This window comes from Lutzomyia longipalpis, chromosome 1, assembly GCF_024334085.1.
Source record: "Lutzomyia longipalpis isolate SR_M1_2022 chromosome 1, ASM2433408v1".
NCBI classification, from domain to species: Eukaryota; Metazoa; Arthropoda; class Insecta; order Diptera; family Psychodidae; genus Lutzomyia; species Lutzomyia longipalpis.
This window is the reverse complement of record NC_074707.1, coordinates 33,667,975-33,690,342: the sequence shown is the minus strand read 5'-3', so window position 1 is coordinate 33,690,342 and position 22,368 is coordinate 33,667,975. Positions and strand designations below refer to the sequence as shown.

At 32.0% G+C, this 22,368-nt stretch overlaps 2 protein-coding genes across 3 annotated transcripts in view; one reads left to right on the top strand and one right to left on the bottom strand.

Annotated features, from left to right (window-relative positions):
• Positions 1 to 896: 896 nt before the first annotated feature.
• Positions 897 to 7,868, bottom strand: LOC129785958 (mucin-2). Its single transcript, XM_055820655.1, has 7 exons — positions 7,295 to 7,868; positions 6,049 to 6,220; positions 5,731 to 5,976; positions 5,278 to 5,672; positions 5,006 to 5,206; positions 4,719 to 4,942; positions 897 to 4,650 (listed from the first exon to the last, which is right to left on the bottom strand). Exons 2-7 carry the CDS (start codon positions 6,148 to 6,150, stop codon positions 2,027 to 2,029), a joined length of 3,792 nt encoding a protein of 1,263 aa, XP_055676630.1. The 5' UTR covers positions 6,151 to 6,220; positions 7,295 to 7,868; the 3' UTR covers positions 897 to 2,026.
• A 6,522-nt stretch (positions 7,869 to 14,390) lies between these two features.
• LOC129786050 (putative fatty acyl-CoA reductase CG5065) overlaps positions 14,391 to 22,368 on the top strand; it is an 824,046-nt gene continuing 816,068 nt past the window's right edge. Inside the window, exons 1-7 of one of the 2 annotated variants that reach the window (XR_008750087.1) lie at positions 14,391 to 14,503; positions 17,426 to 17,802; positions 18,655 to 18,903; positions 19,919 to 20,174; positions 20,264 to 20,456; positions 21,733 to 21,972; positions 22,052 to 22,309. Coding sequence is in view for 1 of the 2 variants with exons in the window: in XM_055820848.1 (XP_055676823.1) it covers positions 17,602 to 17,802; positions 18,655 to 18,903; positions 19,919 to 20,174; positions 20,264 to 20,456; positions 21,733 to 21,972; positions 22,052 to 22,309 (1,397 nt within the window). In the remaining variant the exon portion in view is untranslated. The remainder of the gene's footprint in view (positions 14,504 to 17,425; positions 17,803 to 18,654; positions 18,904 to 19,918; positions 20,175 to 20,263; positions 20,457 to 21,732; positions 21,973 to 22,051; positions 22,310 to 22,368) is intronic. The other variant, XM_055820848.1, reaches the window with a different exon arrangement.

Here is a 22,368-nt window from a genome sequence, read left to right as displayed (position 1 = left end):
ATTTCTGCCCTATTTTTAATTAAAAAAATTGGACAGCCCAAGTGGAAAATATTTCGAAAAAGTTTCGACCCTCTTCACAATAGGGAATTGGATGTCGACAGTCTGTCGAAATTTTTCCTTCCTCCATTTCCTTTAATATTGGGAAAAAATAAGGCAACTTGTCGACCAGAAATAGGGAAGATGCTTTCGACGAACTTTCGACAGAAAAATTGGGATTTTTATTACCCATTTTTCGTCAAGGCGTCGAAATTTTGACCAATTCTCGCCCTAACCCTGCCGACGGATTTTCGAAAATTTTCCCTATTTTCAAGCGATTTCTCTCCTTGGGTAAATTAATATTTATTCAACATTTCGTGATAAATTTGACTTTCGTGTGAAAGAAAGTTTAATTACATTAAGTTTATGAAAAGAAAAGTCAGAAAAAAAACATTTTCTTGAGCGAAAATTAAGATCAAATAAGGTTGAATTATCGATCCTCCAAGGATTAAAAGAATTTTTTGGGAATCTAATTTTTTTTGTGTAAAAAAATAATTAAAAAAGATTTCCGACTCTACTAAATTCAATACAAATTTTAGTTAAAACGAATCCATTCGACTTTGCTGAAAATTAAAATTTTTATTCCATTTTTTTTTAGACATTTTAAAGTGTCTTCGACGATGAATTCTGGAAGCAATGGTGTGATAGAATAAAACAACGTTTTGTAATTTATACGGATTCATTTAGTTCTTCACTGCAACCTCTATATTCAAGGAATATCCCATTTTCTTTAGAAGGTGACAAAACATTCAAACAAAACCTAACTCTGTGAACCAGAAGTTAGTATGAAACATTAAACATTACTTTTTTAAACTATTGTCAAACTCGTTTAACTAACTAAGGTAATGAATGTAATGTAATGTAACATTTTCATTTATTTAATTAGAAATATATTATTTTGTTTTAAATATTCCTTTTAAACATTTTTTGTTTTTTTAAATTGTATTTGAACAAATATTCAGAAACACTTGCTGACAAATTTATTTTACTTTTTTTTTAATCTTTCTTTCAGCAATTAGAATCCCTAATAGAAAATAAATAAATATTAATTGAAATCAAGTATTTAGCTACATAGTTAGAGGACGGGATAACATTGAAAGGAAGGCATTGAGTTCCCTTTTCAACTTTATTACAAAGTTTTTAATTCATTCCTTCACCAGTTCATTTGAAGACTGATCAAGTAAGTTGACACACACATTGTTAGAATTTTTAAATTCTTCATAAGAAAATGTGAGAATCAGCAAGTACTTTAGAATAGTTTTGTTTCAAATGAACATCATGTAATTTTTTAATATTCTGAAATGATTTTTTCATGCAATTTCAAGGAAATTAAATTCTTTTTTGTTAACTTTTTAAAACCTATTTTTTCACAAATTATTTTTAATAGTTAAGGAAACAATCTTAGATTTATTACATGACGTTTTTTTTATAGAATTTTTACGCGTTTAAAGTTGTTAAACGAATTCTTAAATATCCAATGGTACGTTCAAATTGGCACTGAATAACATAAATATTTTACTTTTCTTCAATTAATCTAATAATATTTATCACAAAAATAAATCAGTGTTATTCTATCCTACACAGTATCTACATAGAAGCATTATACATAATCTTGTAGCAATTACTTTTTATCATCCTAAATGTAAGTTTTTATTCATCAGTACTACCAATTTAGTTAATTAAATGATTTCTCTTTTGGCTTAATTTTGAATAATTTGGTAGATTTTATTTTTAGAATGGCATTTTACTATACACGAATAAATAAGCGTTTCAATACTGTTTTAATTTATATCATAATTTTCTTTTCTTTATATATCTACAGATTTATTCAATTGCAGTTCACAACACGTGAAGGAGTGTTGATTGGAATTGATTTGAAATGATCAATCGTCATTAAATTCAAGGCAATTGTCCTGCTTGTTTATAGAACTGAAGACTGGTAAGGTGGTGAATCTAATAGTGTGGTTCGAGATTTATTATTTAGTAGTAACTATCTATGCGAAATATCACTATAAGTACGACCAGTTGTATCTAGTGATAGTATGTGTGGGGTTTCCTTCGTGGGAGACGTTGCAGAGATTGTTGATGATGAGTATGAAGATGGATTTTCGGGATTTGGGGATATTGTCATTGAAGTTGCATACCTCGATGGGGAATTTTCAGCTGATTTTGTAATCCGATCAGTTGAAGTGGCTGTTAGGTAGTCAAAGTAATTTTTCGTAATCACCGGAGATGATGGTGACTTATCGAGTCTCGCTGATTTTTCATTCTTCTGCGAAAGGTACCTGTCGTACAGTGTTGCCGTAACGGTTGTATGGCGAATTTCTAATTTATCCGGATACTTCCTATTGATTGCAGATGAGCCGTATGCTTTGTAGTCTGACGATGAATCCGCCAAGGTTTTCGTAATACTCGGTATTGTTGGAAGATTTCGTGTTGCTCGACTTTCATACTCTTCCCGTTCTTCATCCCTTCGCCTACGCGGTGATGCAGCTTTGGATAGATCGCGTGATCCTCGAGCTAATGTTGTTAGACAATTCGCATCCTTTGCATCATACGGCGGTGAGATAGTTATTGCTTTGGATTTTAATTTGGAATCACTGAGATTTGGACTTCTTATAATTTCCTCAATTTCCTCCATTAAACGACTCCGTCTATTGGGATGAATTGATGACTCTCGATCTTGACAAAGGGAATTAATTGATTTTATTGTATTCTCAATTGATGTCAAAGTTTCCGATATATTTGAACTATTCGACTCATCCAATGATTCAATTCTTTTGTACGAAGAACTATCTAGAAGATTTATTTTGGGTGCAGTATAAATTGGAGAAATGGGAATATTGTCAGGCTCTGTTACTTCTTCAGTCACAATCTCAATATTTTGATCATTTTCAGTAACAACAACTGCTTCATTTGGCGCTGTATTAGCTGTGATTCTTTCATCTTCATCTGTAGTCAATTCAATTTTAACATCAATTTTTTCAGGAGAAAATTCGCATTTTTGATCATCGTTTAAATTAACAACGTTTTCCTCATCTTGAAGCTCGATGTTACTGCTGCTAGCTTGTTCAGTATCTGAAAGATTTTTCTTCAGCAATCGATGTAGGATTAATGAATTCTCTTGAATGATCTTTAGGGCTCGATCGCTGTTGCGTCTATTTGAAGAATGTTCATTCAAATTCTCAGTTGAAGAACTTGCAGTAAGTTGTTTGTCTGAATATAAATCACTCTGCGTCATAGTTTGAGCAGTTGGCTCAATATTCCCAAATTCAATCGGACTTACTGCCAACGGTTTCATTTCCTCTGAGTCTTCCTTTACGAATGATTGCTCGGATGTTGACTGAAGAATCTGAGGAAGATCTTCAACTTCGAAGTCAACAGTATCCTTGCTCGTTGGAAGTGTTGTGAGATTTAGCGTTGTTTGTGATAACTTCTGTGTACTTGATGTATAAAATGGCGAAGGATCGCGATAAAGATCAGAAGGATTCAGAGAAATTGATCGTGGAGCTTCCCTTTCTGATACAATATTTTCAACGGATTTCGTTGATGTTGTTGAACAGATTGTTGTTGGCTTTTTCGTAAAGTCTGGCAAGTCGAGTTTCTTCGGGCGATCCATGGAAATTATTCTTTCAAACAATTTATTCGTTATCCCAGCTTCATCTAAATCAAACTTCTCTAATTCCGCATCGAGTTCCATTGAACCTGTTTGACGTTCAGGTGAGGGATCTCCTGATATATTTGTCAGGAAATCCGTATATTCAAAGGTGCATGATGGTGTCCTCAGAGGACTTATGCATGAAGTACTGAGATATCCGGTGATATCACCAATAGGTGATAACTGACTCGTACTGGTAATGCTATCAACGGCTGAAACCTCAATTGAGAGAAAGGAACTCTTGCTTACGCCACCAGATGGTTCAGTATCTGGATCCTCTTCAATACTTTTGGATTTTGTGTTTTCAGAAAAGTAGATTTTTGGTGGACTTTTCGGTTTATCAGCGTTACCCGAAGTAGGTAAAGTGCTATCAGTTTGGTTATCCTGAAGCAGTACACTGCATGTTATATCGGAATCCTCTTCCAAGCCACGAATGTACTTTTGAATGTCTTCCACTTTATTCTCTGTAGGCACTTGAACTTCTGGACTTTGTTTCTTTTTAAAAGGACTCGCATCGAAGGATGAGGTATTATCATCGTCGTCATCGCATAAACTGGTGCTCGTACTCGAATCCTCACTGTACGATGAGGATTCACTTCGTTTTCGCAGTCTTGGTGTAGCATGAATGGAAGATGATTCATCCTCCGTTGCACTATGTTGTTCATCCGTCTTTTCCACGACTTCATCAACATGTATTGCATCCTTCCATTTGAGGTTGTTCTTTCGAATTTTAACAACATCTGTGTCGTTCCAATGCAGGGTTTCATCCCGTTTAGTTGATTTTGGTGAGCTTCTCGATTTTGTTGCGGCATTTGATCGTCGTGGGGGTGGAATTGATCCCTGTGGTGGACCTATTCTTCTGCCTTTATTGCTTAGGATGGCATTGCGACCAAAGAGCAACTGGTTAACTTGAAATGTTGATGCACTTGATGTATTGGCTGGTTGTCGTGCACATGCTGATAAACAAGAAGAATTTAGCATAAGAAATTGGATAAAATTACTTAAAGCAGAAAAATTACGTTACCAGCTGTAAGAATTATTTGAGCTTGACGTTGTCGTTCTCTTAAACGTTCGTATTGATGTTTCAGTAAATTAATGTCCAGAACAACTTTTTCACGATCAGTTGCTGGTCTCTGGCTGCTTGACACACCGAGTGATTCACGTCGACCCATGCGAAGTCCCCAAGCTGTAGCAACGGCCATTCTTGAGTCATCATCTGAATCACCTTCGTCGTCCGAATAGAAAAGCCTACAAAATTAAATATAGTTTAATCAATCGTTTTAATTTAATATTTAAAAAAAAAATGCTCACTTGTATCCTTTCTTGTCTCTGAAGTTTGTCACATTGTACACATGTTTGTCTCTCAGTTGCTGTAGATCAGCTATAGGTCCTAGATCAACCACACGTTGAACTAACCCATTGCAGTCAATCAGATTTCCATTGAGCAACTCTGCAGACAATGTGCCCATTTTGCAATAGAAATCATCAGGAGTCTTGGCACTAATAATTCGACTTAAATGCCAAAAAGAAATGAAAATTAATTTAAAAGTTAAAACAAGAATAAAGAGCAAAGAAGAGCTTACTCTTCTAAAAAAGTCCAAATAGCTAGAGCAGTTCGTAGGAGAATATCACTGCCTTCAATGAGAATTAAATCCCATACACGTAGTACGGAATTGATTGGCAGGCATGTGCAGAAAATCGTGAGGAACCACTGCATTGTGAAGACATTTATCAAGGGTGGTTCGAAGGAATCCTCCCCCAGGGATGCTTGAAGTTTGAAGAGATGCTTCGAAAGTCGAGGAACTTTAGTTGACAGTAATTCCCGGAATACTGCCATATCCGTTTGAAGTCCATTCAGTGAATCACAGAAATACTTTGGCGGTAGCACTCCTTCAATCAGGTATATCATCACCTTAATTGTATCCCCCTCATTCTTATCCAATACTTGAAGTATCAGCGCACCGAGCATATTGAATCCCTGCAATGATTTTTAAAATTTAATAATCTCTTAATTCATTAAGATTTAAAATTATTACCTGACAGTATCCTACGCTTGGATTCCACCTTGCATAGCCAAGCAGGACTCTCTTCAGCTTTGCCTGATTGAGTGATCCAGCAGGTCCAGAACATAAACTCGATCCAGTTCTATGTAAATCCTTCACAATTTGTGCTCCCAGTTCTTCATCATCAACTCCTGATTGGTCAATTAGGCATTTTTCTTGCTCCTTGACCCAATCAATCTTTTTTGTATTTAAATACTGATCCGCTAGTGAAATCCACAACTGAAAAGAATAAATTATTGTTAAAAACTGCTAAATCTTTTTTTTATATGATTTGCTAAAAATAATTATTACCTTTCTACGAAATTCAGGAGGAACTCCACCAGGTAGCCGAGCTACCATTTTCATTGCATGTAGCCATTGATTGAAATCTGACGTGGTTGTTGATATTCCCATGTTGCCGGATTTTAAATTAGTGAATCTTGCAATCAAATGGCTTGACTTTGTAGTCAAATTTGTTATTTTGCTAGGAGAAGTAGAGAAGAAATGTAGAATTTAAGAATAAAAATTTGAATTAGTTACGCCGCATAAAAAATAGAAATATCATGTTAACGCTTCAAGACGTCGAACGAGACGAAATATGTTAAATATCTCATGGTTTTAACACAACTTTATTACCCACAATTTTTATACTTGTAAAAGAAATTCTAAGCTTTAGAAACAAAAAAATGTATTTTATCCATTTTGTTCAAAATTGATTTACAATTTAACGTTTTTATTAGACGGCGAAATGAAAGGAATTCCTGCTGCAATTTAAACGTGACTTTGGTTGAGAATGAAATTAAATTTCAATAGAAGCTACACGGAACGTAGAAAGATAATCGATTTATCCTAATTTATATGCTATTCCATAAATCTTCTTCAATTCATAAAATAACCTGTAGGTAGGTGTTTCAACAAGCATGATGTCATTTATAATAAAATTACAGGGGAACGAAAAGCTATTTTCTACCCCGGCTTTATTAGAGTTATTTATTAGGTTTCGTCTGGCAAAAATATATTGAATGAGGTTTTTTTTTTGCTAAAAGCACCATGAAGTGATTTCACTAATCCTATTTTATTCAAATCCTTCCATCCTTTATTGTATCGATTCTATATATCACATTTGAAGTGTTCTTAGTGTGTTGGAGGATACTTGAATTTGTCTGTTTTTTCTTCTTATCTGATAAATTTACGCACTACTCCATGTTAGCCCTTCTTATTTGCTCTTATTCTCTGCCATAGGAGAAAAAGTTACTAAAATTGTACATAATTTGGCAAAGGGCTATGTCGTTTGTCTTCTCTTGATGCTATATTGAGATTTAAGGAGGCTCCATAAAGTCTACTTGTTCAATTTTCAAATAGAAATGTCGGCGGAATTTTATTATGAGAATTCTCGTGAGGAATTTATGCAATTTAATTTTCAATTTCAGTCGCATAAATGTTGTTAATAAAGAATTTATAAAGTATATTAAAGTTTTATCTGGATATTATAATTTAGCACCGAGTAAATGTTTTATTGTGACTAATTAAACAATTAAAAATTAATGCAATTACTTACATTTCACATTTTAGATTATTCAATTATTCTCCACTAACAATGAATTTTATATAGACCACTTTGCTATATATTTTTTATCACAAAGTAATAAAATGATTTTAATTCATTTTTTTCCACAACGTGGCATACAATATATTTTCTTTTATTGATTTTAATTTATTTTCCGAGAAAATTTGATAAAGGTTTAATTTTAAGTTTTTTGGTTCTTTTTGGCTTCACCGTTATCATTCGAATTAACTATGTACATTCTTTAGGATTAATTTTTAAAAATGTGAATTTTTCATCAAATTTTCATGAAATACTTCCCACCCTTGCCACAATGTATGATACTGTCAGAGAAAACAGATCGATATTATATCACACACTCGGAAATCCTTCTTTCCCTTGACACACAATAAATGCAAAGGAAATGGAAGAGTTCTTGAGAGAACACAAGCTTCAAGCCCACACTAAAAGTCCAAATTCCTTATTCTTTCTTTAACGCTTTTCTTAAGAATCTAACTTTACGGTAGTTTAGTTGAATTTAAAGTTAAAAAGTCCCACACAAATATATTTTTTAGAAATTCTAATCCCAAAGATGGATTTGCAAAGAAGACACCAAAATTATTTAAATTTGAGTACGTTTGCAATTCAATTGACACAACTACTTAACAATATATTACTTGGAGTGAGAATTAGAAATACTTATAATACGAAAAGGTACAGATTTTTAAGGGAATTTCGTGTCCAAAAAGCTTCACTCGCAATCTCACTTTTCTGCACTGAAGAAAGTATTGATTATGATAAAACATAGCTTCTATGTTTTAGGGAAAACCACTGACAGACTGGGAAAGTGACGTCATTCATGTTTCCATAGAGAATTTTCACATTGCGCATCCACCCACAATGTCACTTATTCATCAGCCGGTTTATTTTTCTCAATGGAATTACCGATTTATTTTATTTACAACATTTTTCATTAATGAATTTTCTTCGTATGACCTGTGGTAAGGAGATTAATTTTATTCTTGAAATTATATGATATGATTTTGTAAGAAAATCATATACATATAAATGAATAGGGAGAAACGGGGTGGACTGAGTTATCTCTGAAATATTATATTGCAAAAATATTTAAAAGAAAAGCTATAGAAAATTCCTTTTGCCATGGATTCTGTATAGGTACAAGAAATAAAACTTAAAAAAAATAATATGAATAAAGCTGAACTTTGTTCTTTTAAAATCTGACAAAGAAACCTTTGTTCTTTGTAAAAGCTCTTTGTTCTTCTACATAGGGTTGGTCTTTTGTAAAGTTGTTTATTGAATTCACGTGATATTCTACTTTTGGAACTGGTTTTATTTAATAAATTTAAGTTCAATATAATGATCTTGGCCTATGTATTGTACATAAGCGGATTACGAATTAAAAAACACTTAAGATTGAACTTAATTGCATATAAACTTTCAGCTTGAAATAAAAGAAATTGATATTCTTGTTCTGTAAAATAGGCTTTTAGTAATGTCTAAAAATTATCTTCAAAACCACAGAAAATATCTTAACAACAAACTTCGACAGAATTAATTAACAATTCTTATCTTTAGGTACTTATTCATACAATTTTTATTTAAAAATAAAAAATCGAATTCAAAAACATGCACCGTCTAGAATTTATCGAATTTGTAGATTTCTTCTTTGAAATCTGAGAGCTTTTAACCATTATTTTGATTTTTGTTAGATAACTAATTCAAAAGATTCTTGAACAAGAATTCTCTAAAGAATTCTATACGATTTGCATTATAAATTCAAGTTGAAAGAAATTTTGTTGTTGCGAACAGGTTTATGAATTTGGATTTATTGTGAACCTAAAGAACTTTAAAAATATTCTGAATTCATTCGAGAATTAATGGAAATCATCCAAGAAAAGTGAAATAAAATAGAATTGGGAAGAAGACAAGTTTGAGAAACGCATTATCATCATTGTAAATTCTCCTCTTTTGCCGGCTTTGCTGATTTCATCCACAGAATAATAAAGAACTTCTTCTCCAGCATAATTCGTTTATTTGTATTTTTTTATTTATAGCTTTTATGCTGATTGGTGGTGAGAAATTTTTAAAAGTTTTTTTTTTCGTGAATAAAACTCATAAAACTGGATTCTTTAGTACGTTTTATTTCAGTGTACAATGTTTATGGGTGTACTTAAAAAAAATGTGGAATACTTTTATAGCTTCTTTGAAAGAAGAATCTTAAGATGACAAAGGCAAAAAAGTAATTTTTGCAATCTTCAGCTTACAAAAAAAAAACACAAAAAATAATAAATTGTAAAAGAATATGTAATAAAAAAAGTCATCTGAACATTTAATTTAACCACACATTAAACGACTTTGTTGGTGTTTGTGCGCTGTAAAATGTTTTGTATTATATTTTCTTTCTTTGCATGTTTTTCATATTGTACGGATGTAAGCACAATAAAATGGAAATTTCAGAATATTTAACTCGGGAATTACCCACCTTCGCAATTCATCTAATTCCGATTCTTAAGTCAACTCTTACGTTTTTGGAATTTACATTTTATTATTTTATGTAAAGAATTTTTTTAGAGACGACCTTTCTCTTATCAAACATCTCAAAATAAGTTGTTTTGTCTGATTTTTCAGTAGAAGGTAATCAATGCGGAACATGAAGCATCATTTGAACGATTTGAACTTTAATAATTCTACTTGTAATTAATATAAGCCAAATGTTCAATGTCTTTCCGAGTAGTGGATACATTTAGGTACTCTCTGTGGCTTTCTGACTGTCCAAAAAAACCCGAAAAAACATGAAAGCGTGGTAGACCTCCAAAAATATTTACGAGCGCATGTCTTATTCAAAATATTTATTTTTCATCATAAGGGTTTAATCACCTTTGTTCTTACCGCTGCTGCTGTCTTTAAGACGAAGAACCTTGGGAGAAGTTAGTCATTTGCACTTCGTATGGGATGATGATATCTCATCCGAAATGCTATATAAGCTACAAGGACAGAGGTAAATACGAATTTATTGAGTTTACTTTTATTGTGTTTTATAAACAATAAATGAATGAAGCAAATACATATCGCAGAATTGGCATTTTCTGCGAGGCAATAATTTGGAGCTTTGAAAAAAGGTTTTCAACTTTGAGCTTGATTACCTATACTAGCATGTTGCTTTTTTATTCAACCAAATGAGGCACAAATTCAATGAATCATTGAGCTATTGACGATCAGTGTGAGTGACCTGTGAGATAAAATATGAATATCATTAATGGGTTTTTACCGGAATTCAAATTCGAAGAACCCATAGAACACGTGCTTATAAGGAATGTTTCAAGTCATTCTCTAATTTCACCATCGTTCCTCATAAAATACTTTAAAGTGTTGAAGCATAAATGTTAAGCATTTGTCTGCAATTTTCTTGTATTTGTAAGGATTGCATAAGGAATTTCCTTAGAAAGAATCTCGCAGTCAAATAATTTCATGAATTTTATATCATTTGAATTTATAGTTTCGATTTCATTCATGGAGATTTCTTTGAAGGACTTTTTTGCGCAATAATGAAGAGAAAAAAAATCAATCTCAATTTAAAGTGTTATTAGGTAATTTAATTTTAATATTTTGAAGTAATTTTGTTTTCTTTTTCTAATTGTGTTCTTTTCTTTCGATATTTTTTTTTACAAAATGCTTTACAATTCGTTTTTTACAACAGTCTATTAGAAATTAGAAAAGATGAATAATAGCTTATAATTATGCATAATTTAGTGTATAATAAAAATGAAAATCAAACGAACTAAGAATTATAAACATTGTTGCAATAATAGTAGGTACGTGGAAATGAATATGTTCGGAAGTTTTTTATTCCTGTAATTATTTATTGGTAATGGAGCTCACGGGTTTTTTCTTCATCAACCTTGTATACATTACATGTTATTGAAGATCATAAATGAAAATCAAAAAATACTTCCATCATTGATTAACAAATCGATGCAGAAAAAAAAGAGTTCAAGATATTTATACTTACTCTGACAGCGCTTCCCATATGGAGGCTGAATAATCAAGGATTCTCAAATATCCGCAATCGCAATCAGCACGCTTAACTCCATCAAGGGTCATGAGAGTACTTCGTCTGAAGTAAGAAGTTTTTCCACATCTTCATTGAAATTGCTATATGGACGTTATTTCCAGTTGGACCAAGCTCCAGCGAGAGAGGTCAACAATGTGAGAATTTGATATTTTATTATGGTTAAATATGTGAATATATTTACGCGTTTTTCAAGTTATTTTGTCCACGAATTTCTTATTCACTTTGCATATTGCGGTGTATGCAAATAAAGCAAAATGCCTAATTAATATGTTGCACAATGTCTTCTAGATTTCATGAAAACCCATAAAACTTTTGTTTACCGATTAAAGTTATTTCCGAAAAGCCTCTGCCAAAAAGGTTTTGTACATGGGAACTTGTTTATACGAATTGAATTTTTCCTTTATGTGATGGTCAAAAATTAAATGTCAATATTGCCATCTCGTAAAAATCACAAGTTTATGCATAAAATAGAGCTTTAGATTTAACAATGTAATTAAAATAATGGTAATGAGCTTTATAGGTTTTACAATGAGTGAAAAGTCAAAAGAAAACGATTTATGGGTCTTAAAAAATATTTAAATAGGCATGATATAAATTATTTTATGATTTAAGACAATTTTCGCATCACAAATTTGTGCTGACCATGGCATTAATAATGATCAATTTTGTGTATAAAAATGTAAATAAAATTTGTGGTTGAAATTCAAATTTTATCTCAATGTGCTATATACATATGTGCTATTAAGGACATTAAAACGAAAGATTTCACCAAGAAAAGCAGCAAACCTGATTTATGTCTCCCAATCACACAATATTTTTTTCCACCCTACAATGTTGTTTTATGTGGTGTCACATTCATCGTGTGATGTAAAACATTATTGTAGGCCAATCAGGGCAAATAGTAAAAATTTTAAGTGTAAATTTCAGTAGTGAACATAAAAGGAATCAGGCCATTTACATTATGCGTTTGCTCAACTAAAACACAAATATTGCTTTGGTGTCAAAAGAGCCATTATAATCGAGTTGCAAAAAAATGTTCCACAAATTATCATGCCATTAACTCCCTAAACGTTTGTGCGGCAATCAATATATGGTTTAACAATTTATTACTAAGCACGCCCACTAAAGAATCAATTTAAGTGATTCCTCACCAATGGATGATGCAACTTTGTCTAAGAAAGTAAATTTTATGAGCATACGTTACCATTTTTTATTAACAAAAAGGTGGTAATTAATTCTCACGTGCGAATGACTTTGCAGCAGCGAAAGTTGTGTATACATTGTAGTGTAATGTATCCATGTATGTATCATTTTTCGTATTAAAAAAGCTCCGCCATAGGACACTCTCTGAAATAGTTTTATTATTTTTAATATTATTTCAACGCTTATATTGACCAACACTGTGTTTTTTGTATGTATAAAAAAGCTTAATGATTATGATGAGGAGAATTATAATGAGAATTTCAAAAGTAAATATCAAGGAAAGAGGAAGAATTTCGTGAAGGAAAACTAACCGGATTTTCTTATATTTTGGTTGAATCGTTAAATATTGTAAAGAGGAAGGAATCGCATGCGATCTGTCTAATTATTATGAGTCTATTAATCATTAATAAGTTTAACTAAGAATTAATCTCATAAAATTCGCAGCAGTTAATGAAAGATATTTCTGGAAAAATAAATTTTAAACAATGATTGACTTGTATTTTGAAGATAAAAAAAAACATAACTCTTTAATTTTCGCCTAACAAAAATTGTTAGTTATCTACTTATTAAAATTTTAAAAGAATAATGATGAAGAGATCAAAAATTTATTATATTTATATAAAAGAATGTTTAAAAATTTTACAAGAAAATCTTTGGATAAGGATCAATTTGTAAGAAAATTCTTTTCACAGAATCCATCCACACTTTATGAAAAATGATTTTTTTATGGAGTCGATCTAATTTTAAATGCCATGATATTAATTAAAATTAGAATTTTTTCCTGTAAATTTCCTAAAGTTTATGTTTATGTCTTACTTTTTAAAATCAGAATATGTCTAAATATGCTAAAGAATACTTAAAGTGAAAAGCATGCACATTTCACATAGGTTGGAAAAACTTGTTAGGGGAGACCGGGACAAAAAAGTCAGAGTTTGGAAAAAGCTCAAAACATCATATTTTCCAAACAGATAAAATCAAATGTATTTAATTTCTTGAGAAAATTTTTTGACCTACATTTATTTCTCACTCACGATCATTTTGTTCCATCTAGCTGGGAAATATGATATTTTGAGCTTTTTCCAAACTCTTAAGTGAATTTTGTTGCTCCGGTCTCCTCTAAGCTATGCTCTATGTATTTGCATGTGAAAGAGATGAATGCGATAGGGTCGGAGGGTAATTTAATTGGTGAAAACTTTAATTATAAACATAAGGATAAATGTGACGATTATAAGAATAGTAGCTATACATAATTACATTAAAAGATTATTAACCTTGTTTCTTATTGTATCGGTGCCTATTGATTGCGATAAGATAATGATTAAAAAATATTAGTTTCGTGTGATACCGTGAAAGAAATTTCTCAGGCCATCAATTACCTTTAGTGTCACGCAACGCTACAATCTTTGACATACGAGTGTAGTTCAGCTGAGAGATGCTGGAAGCATTATGAAACGTTAGTGCTTATTGAGCATCTCCCATCGTACAATTGAATTTTTTCTCTTTCATTTCAATATCAATTGTTGGAGGCGAATGAAATTGAGGAGGCAATGTTACTGCGGTATGCATACTTTCCTGTGAGTAAATTGTATTTCGCTGGTGTAGTGTATGCAAAAAAAAATCATTACTTTTACTGTACTACGCCATTGATAAAAATATGTACACTGTTGTATATATTTAAGATGAAAAAAATAATACAATGACGGACCCGAAGTTTTATATTTTTCTTTGAATGGTGGTGGTGAGGTTTAAGGTGTTGGAGCGCGAGCATCTTTATTCGGATAACTTTTGTGGATTTTGAGCCGTGGAAAACATTTCAGTTACACACCATCCGCCGCGAAAGACGGTCGCAAAAATTGCACGGGGAACCCTTTTCTGTCTTTCTGTGATTTTTGCTCACATTTATAGCTTCTTCATGCTGCCAGAGCAAAGTAAGGTGTTTCATCATAGTAAATTACATGCCAGTTACAAAAAATCAGTATAAATTATATTTTGCAAACAGAAATTTCATTGATATTTTTTTTTACATATCATTCATGGTCTGTGATAGTGAAGATTGCATAAAACGCTGCTGAAAATTCTCTGAATTTCATTGAAATGAAAGAGAGTGCTATTTTGAGTTTTTTTGCGTTTGTGATCGATCGAAATTAAATTTGCGTTAATTCACCACATATATGGGACAATTTCCCTTCTGTGGTTTCCATGTGAATTGGAAAATTGAGTAAAATTTTGTGGTATATGATCACGGGAGACTGGAGAGTAAAAAAAAACGTTGATAATATGTTTGCATTGTGAAACTATAATAAACTTCCGTTTAAAAGTGATCATAAATTATTATTATTTGAATATATAATTTAATCTTGCGAGAAATTTGTTTCTGTCTCGATTGCAATATTCATTTTTTGAAATTAAAATAAAAAAAATACTTTAAAATAAAATTAAAGCTACAAAATTAAATTTTAAGCAACTTTGTTATGTTAAAAGATGGGTTTTCCGGAAAAAATATAGTCAAATGTTAATATTCATATAGTTCATATAACATTGAGAATGATCGTATCTAATTTTTGTTCGCATCTGTATGTATTTTCTTTAATAACTTAAACAAACATCCCACAGCGATCATTTTCTTAAAACGTAAATGAATTTTAAACTATTTCTAATGTGGAAAAATCTCTGTAGAGTCATAAAAAATTACAACTAAAAGTTAATAATTAAGTAGAATGACGTCGTTGCATCATTTTGATATTTTTCAAAACAGAAAGAAGTGCTTTTGCATCACCTTTCATCTCGTGCTCGTTGTGATTCATTATAATCTGAAATTTTCCGCATAGAAAATGCATCATGGAATTTTTTCTTCTTACACGGAATCCAATAAACCGCAATGACTCCCTCCCGCTATAAGGGCTGTCAAAGAAAATTGTAGTTGAGGTGAAGTAATAATTAATATTTTGCTTGCAGTGTTTATGAAGCGGTCATAGTGCTCTTTAAGTGCAAAATACTCTGAGATTTAGAGTGCTAAATAAATCATAAATACGTGGAGGCAACACAACATTTAATTTTCACGTGAATTGAGTACCTTCAAGTGGAAGAAATCTCTTTCAAAAAAGTGCATTAAAGACCATATTGCAGAATATTCAATATATATTGGAACCAACTGTGCCAATTAACAAAGCAATTATCGTTAGTGGAGATTATGTTAAAATTTATTAGTACCTATAAGGTGTAGTATCTATTTAGTGTAAGAGTGCGCAATGCTAAAAGTATATAATGTAGTAATTGAAAATTGCATGCGCTTATGAACGGTCATTTATCTTCCCATCATCCAACAAGGCTAAGTGCCCAAAATATTTGTACAAAAACTGTTTCTTTTAATTGTAACCTCGTGCGGGTAGATTGAATCGTGAGATTTTTCTTTTTATTCTACATTCACTATAATATATTTTTTATTGTAGTACAAATGTACATTTGTTAATGGATCTGTATCTCAAAAATTACAACGTTATAATGTGCGCAGGTGAATCAGGTGCAAAGGGGAGCATAGTTCATGTTTTTTAGCTATGATTCTTTCTTCATTTTAATTAAAATTTCTCGAGAAAAAAATCAGACTAATACCCAATTTTTTCTCAAAAAATTCAAATAAACAAACATAGGACATTAAATACATGAAAAAATATACAAAGATTTTGGATTTTAATAGAAAACCCCAAAAAATAATAAACCTTGAATGATGCAGATTTTATGACTTTTGCCATTCATTTTAAAAGACGTTTGAAATAGTTTTTTTTGGTAATATAGTGAGTGACTCAAAGGCAGTGTGTTCTTGTAATTTCAGTGTTATTCCGCATAATGATGATACAATGCTGAACATGCAAAATAACAAAAGCACAAGATAATCATGTTAAAAGTCCTATAAAGTATAAAGTTCAATGAAAAATTTTATGTTGCACTTTGAATTTTTTTTTAAACATAAAAGTACTTTGAAAAAATTTATGAGTTGTATCATAGAGATATTTTTATGATCATCTCTGTTGTTATGAATTTTATTAGTAGGTATATCAAAAATTGAAAATTAAATAAAGAGATAAGAAAGAAAAGAAAAGCATAAAATTTTCAAATAGAAGAAGCTAAAAAAAATTATTTAACTCTGATGAAAAGGACTTTATTCAATCAGAGGCTTTTAAGACGCATAGGTAGAAAGAGAAATTATAAAAAATGCAAGTTTTCGTAAAAAAAAAACAGGAAAATTAAACAATCTTTTTTTATAAAAAAAAATTCTTTCCATCAAGAACAAGATTTTATGCAAACTTTAAAATTGATTCTCTTCCTTCATTACTCCCAAAAAAAAACTTGAAAAACATCTTTTAGCTACTTGAGTTTCTTAGAGTGTAAATATTGATCACAAACTAACGCTACCGCGACGCACGACGCATTATGCTGAATGTATCATCGGAGGTCTTCCGTTGAAAAATAAAGAAAAAAATATAGGCCCTACGAGACATTCGCGGTATGGTCTCAAAAAATCATTAACGAGTCATTGAATTTTTGAAGTTTAAAACCGGTTGTTACATAAAAATCTCAAAATTTTGTGAACAATCATTTAAATTCGTCTGATTCAAGTGTGGAGAATTTATGAGGCATTTTAACTGAAAAATTATGCAAATTTTCCCCTTTTTGGGGACAAAAATCTTCAAACATCTTTCCATAAGACGAGATATTCAGGGTGATTTCTTGTCTACACCACATGCCATTTTTTCTCACTTTTTCCAAATTAAATAAAAAAAAACTTTGATAAATTGAGTATAATTAACATTGTAGCATACATAATCTGTGTTGTATATATTTATCTCTTGTAGAAATTCTTGAATGAAGCTGTGGATATATTTTTTGCGTGGATTTTATCAACAGCAAAGGACAAGTCAATTTAAAATAGGTACTTAAAGAGCGAAAAAGATCATAAAGAACAAGCTGAGACTGAAGGTGAAGTGACCGCCAGAAGGTTGACGAGTAAATCGAAAGATCATCCGCCAAGATGCAAGAACGGACTGTGCGTATACCAGAATGGTATGCTGGCCGTACGATTTTCATAACAGGAGCCACGGGGTTCATGGGGAAGGTGTTGGTGGAAAAATTGCTACACGACTGTCCAGACATTGAGCGTCTCTATCTTCTAGTCCGTGCCAAAAGGGGTGTTGAACCTGAACAGAGGCGTGAAGAATATGTTAATCACATGGTGAGTATATAATGTTATCTAATATTTTGGGTGGGAATCGGATGTGTGCGAAGATGCACACGCGTGCGATATCCGAATTACATGAAAAAAATATTGACGAATTTGGGTCATTGGCTGACCTAGTCTTGTAAACAACATGGAAAGCTATTAAATCGCACGATGCAAGACAGCCAATATAGCGATGGGCCTCAAGACCCCCAATGATTTTTCAGACAATCATTACATCACTCAATAAAACGTGTTTTGATGGTATTGTTGGGAGTGTAAAAAGTATTGTGCTTTCGGCTAAAAAGCTCATACGGCCCATTGCATGAATCGTATACATAGTATATCACTTGTATGATTGTATGTATGAAGAATTTTTAAACGATTTTTTTCCGCAAAAAATACTGGAAGCAATGCGTGCTGCAATGATCTCATTTTATGAAATCGTATATACCTGTCTTTCAATTTGTATATGAAAGGTATTTTCGTGAAATAAAGTTGAAGAAAAATTGGTAGATCTATCAAAGTACTTTATAGCTCCCTTGGCTAGCTAGCTGTGGCACCTGCTCGATAGTCATAAAGATTTGTTCACGAAGATATTTTTACATTTTCTACCATTGGCTTATTGTTTATTTAATTGGGCAAACTGCGGTAATCTTGCTAACGCGAAGGTGCCTCTCTGCATACGAAGTCCCCACCGCACTGCAGAGATTGCTATCAGTGCGTGTGCTTTTTTTCTCTCTCAAAAGTTTGGTCTTGAAATGACTGGGTGTTAATAGCGATAGGAAGTATACAATAGCCCAAGGTAATTAAAAAAACTAATCTTGCAACACTATTTCTAAGACATTTCCTCCGTTGTCGTTGCAGGCATTTGAGCGAGTTCGCCAAATTCAGCCGAAACGCTTAGAGAAGATTCACATGGTTAAAGGTGATGTGACTCTCGATGATCTGGGTCTATCGGAAGAGGATCGCAATGAAGTCACAACGAAGGTTTCAGTGATTTTTCATTGTGCTGCCAACGTTCGTTTCGATCAGCCACTCAAAGAGGCAGTGAACATGAACACACAGGGCACCTACAGAGTCCTCAAATTGGCTGAGACTGTTAATAACCTCGATGTAAGTATATTTCTTGATGTATGGTTGTTTTAATTGGAAAAAAAGTGCAAATGTGTGTACACATTTGTGTGAAAATGGCACATCCATTCCAATCTGCACTTCACTTTCATTTCTAATACCTTACATAGGTATGAGACAATTCTACTGATTTTAACCCATTTTTCCCATTTAAAAAAAATTCTTGAATAAAATTCGTAAAAACACATTGTTCAGTTCTAAAGGAGGTTATTCAAACTAATATGGGTCGAATATTTTCTTTGAAAACTTTGAAACATGTAATCTTGTAGAGATTCAAAAAAAATATTTAGAGTTCGCCAAACAGATTTACTATTTTTAAATTTGATAAATTAGAATAAATCGACAAAAATTCGCCAAGAATTACTAAAAAAAAAAATGAAGTCACTACTGTGTTTCTCGTTCCTTTGAACACATGAAACATTAACGTTGATGTTTCGTCAGGAAGCTCTGACAATGTAAATTTTTAACAGCAATTATCTGAAAAATTTTCAATTTTTAATCACAGCTGTTAATGTATGTTACTTCTGATACTTTCAATCATCTTCTAAATTTAATATTTGCAAAAAAGCATCGATGAAACATCAGCGGAAATTATTCTAAAAGGTTCGTTATAGGTATCGTAAAGCTCTCTGCTTTATAATAAAAAACAATGTATTTTTTCAATAAGAAAAGCATTATCTATTTCAAATAAATTCATACTAATATCTCAATCAGTTTTCATAAAAAAAAGTTATTCAAAAACTTGCCTAAAATATTCCTTGAAATATTCTTTGGATGCAAAAAATTAGCATAGATAAGACCGCGCAGTAAAATAGAAAAAAAAATCTTATCTATAAACTTCTCGAGAATCCTTCAAGTTGAAAAAAATGGGTTAACGCTGCACATGCAGATTGTGTGAACTCTTCAACATTAATTTTCTCTAAGTGCACATTATGTAAGACGTCGTGGCAGAGTGCATTGGTAAAGGTACTCAATGGTGTTGCATTCTCACTTTCAGGCTTTTGTTCATGTCTCCACCGCGTATTGCCAGTGTGATGAGCCGGTGCTGGAAGAGCGCGGCTACCCAGCCCCCCACAATCCTCTCGGAATAGTGCAGATGACTAATCTGCTAGATAATGATATTCTTGAGCATCTCACGCCAAAGTTGCTCAAAACCCTTCCCAACACGTACGCTTACACAAAGGCCCTCACTGAAGATCTCGTGGCATCATTCAAAGGCAAATTCCCAATCGCCATTGCACGCCCCTCGATCGGTAAGAGACGCAGCATCTCCATGAGATTCCCGCACCCACGTTTGTAGCAGAAAAATGTTTATTTTTTTTTTGCTTTTCATTGTTTGTAGTCACTGCTGCCACTAAAGAACCCTACCCAGGATGGGTGGAGGGAACAAATGGACCAACTGGACTGATGGTCGGTGCTGGTCGTGGAGTCATTCGGAGTATGCACTGCAATCCCAATTACCCAGCCGATGCCATTCCCGTCGACATCACCATGAATACGATTATTGCCCTAGCTTGGCAACGTGGGCAGAACAAGTGAGTTTTTTCGCGGAAGATTTGCACGAGAGTTAATTTTTGTGTTTCTTTGAAATACTATTCATTCACTCTGTGGCATTGTTAAGCAGAAAATATCATCTTTAAAAATTCTCTAGAAAAATCGTTTTTAGAATAATTTTAATTATAATTAAATGCGTTCTCTCATTTCTTAAAAAAAAAAAAACAATATCTCAATGACTTAATTGGCAATATTGATAGAAATCGATAAATTCATGTTTGATTGCATAAGAATTTGACCTTTTCCCAAAAAGATTTTTCTGATAAATTCAAGATTTCTTTCTTGAAACCAAAATAGCAATAAAATTATAACTTTCGTGCTGTAGCCATGTCATTCTACTCATTCTACTTGTTTTATGAGAATTTTTGGCTATAAAATGTTAAAGAATTCACATATAATTCTCTAATTTATCTCCCAAACAATAGAATGATATTAAAAATTGGATATGTTCTGCATAAATAAATGAGAATAAGTTTTATTTGCATAATATTTTGAAAATTTCAACTTGATTTTCATGTTTTAGAGAGAATCAAAAGGAACCGGAATCTTCCTGACAACGGGAAAATCATATTTTATTTAGAGTCATAGATATAGAATAAATTTCAGATATAAAACCAGTATTAAAATATGAGACAGAAAAAAGAAATTTGATAAGATTTTTATAACTTTTGATGAAAAACTTTTTTTTAGAAAATCTTATTCAGATAACGTACCAAAATCGAGTAAAATAGTTCATAGACTTGAGGCGTAAGTCTTACATCTATGAGGATAATTATTAAAGATTCTAAAGATTTGTAATGCAAAAAAGTAAACAAAATATGAATTTAAAAAAATCGATAAATGTATTGAGAAAGAATTCATGTTATGCTCTTGATAAATTAATTTACTAATCTATGAATCATGATAGATCTGATTGCGAAAAATATGCTTCTACATTATAAGAACGTTATAATGCTGAAGATTGATTTCAATGAACGTGTTTTAATTGATTTATTTTTCATATTAAATGAAAGTATCAATGAAATCCCCAAAAATACTTCCAAAAATCATATATAAAAGATTTAAAATAAAACCCCAATGCCATGATGCCCTTGATATCACATAAAAGAAGTTGACTCTGCGTTGCAGGTGTTGCACAATTTTTTTAATGTTTTGTAGCTGCTATATAGTATTTTGAATTTGCATTCAACATAATCATGTGAGTGAAAAAATTTAAATTTTTAATTCAATGTATCTCTTTTTTGGCTTTCAATTCAGATCTTTGGACATTCAGTACACAAATGTTGTGGCATCAAATGATAATTCCCTATCATGGGGCGAGAGTATAGAACGTGGAAAGGCTGAATTCTACAGGAATCCACTCTGTTTCTCCCTGTGGTACCCAAAGGGCTCCATCAAATCCAACTATTTCCACCATTTATTTTGTGTGATATTCTTCCATTATCTGCCAGCTTACTTTATTGACTTTCTTCTAGTGATCTTCAGGAAAAAGCCATTGTAATATTAACAAAAAAATCGGGATGAAATTTATTCATTAATTTGGCTTTAATTAAAACTTATTCTAATATCATTTCAGCATGGTGCGTGTTCAGAATAAAGTTACAATGGGATTGAAAGTTTTGCAGTACTACACAACGAAGAAATGGGACTTTAAGAACACAAATATGACAAAACTCTATAGCTCAATGGATGATCGTGATAAGGAGATTTTCAATTTTGATTGCATGACAATAGACTGGCATGAATACATAAGAAATTACATTTACGGTGTACGCACGTACCTCCTAAATGAACCTCCGTCTACTCTTCCTCAGGCTCGAAAACTGCTCAAGAGGTAAAAGTTAAAAAAAAATAAACTTTTAATTTATTGATGAAATTAATAATTTTTCCTCC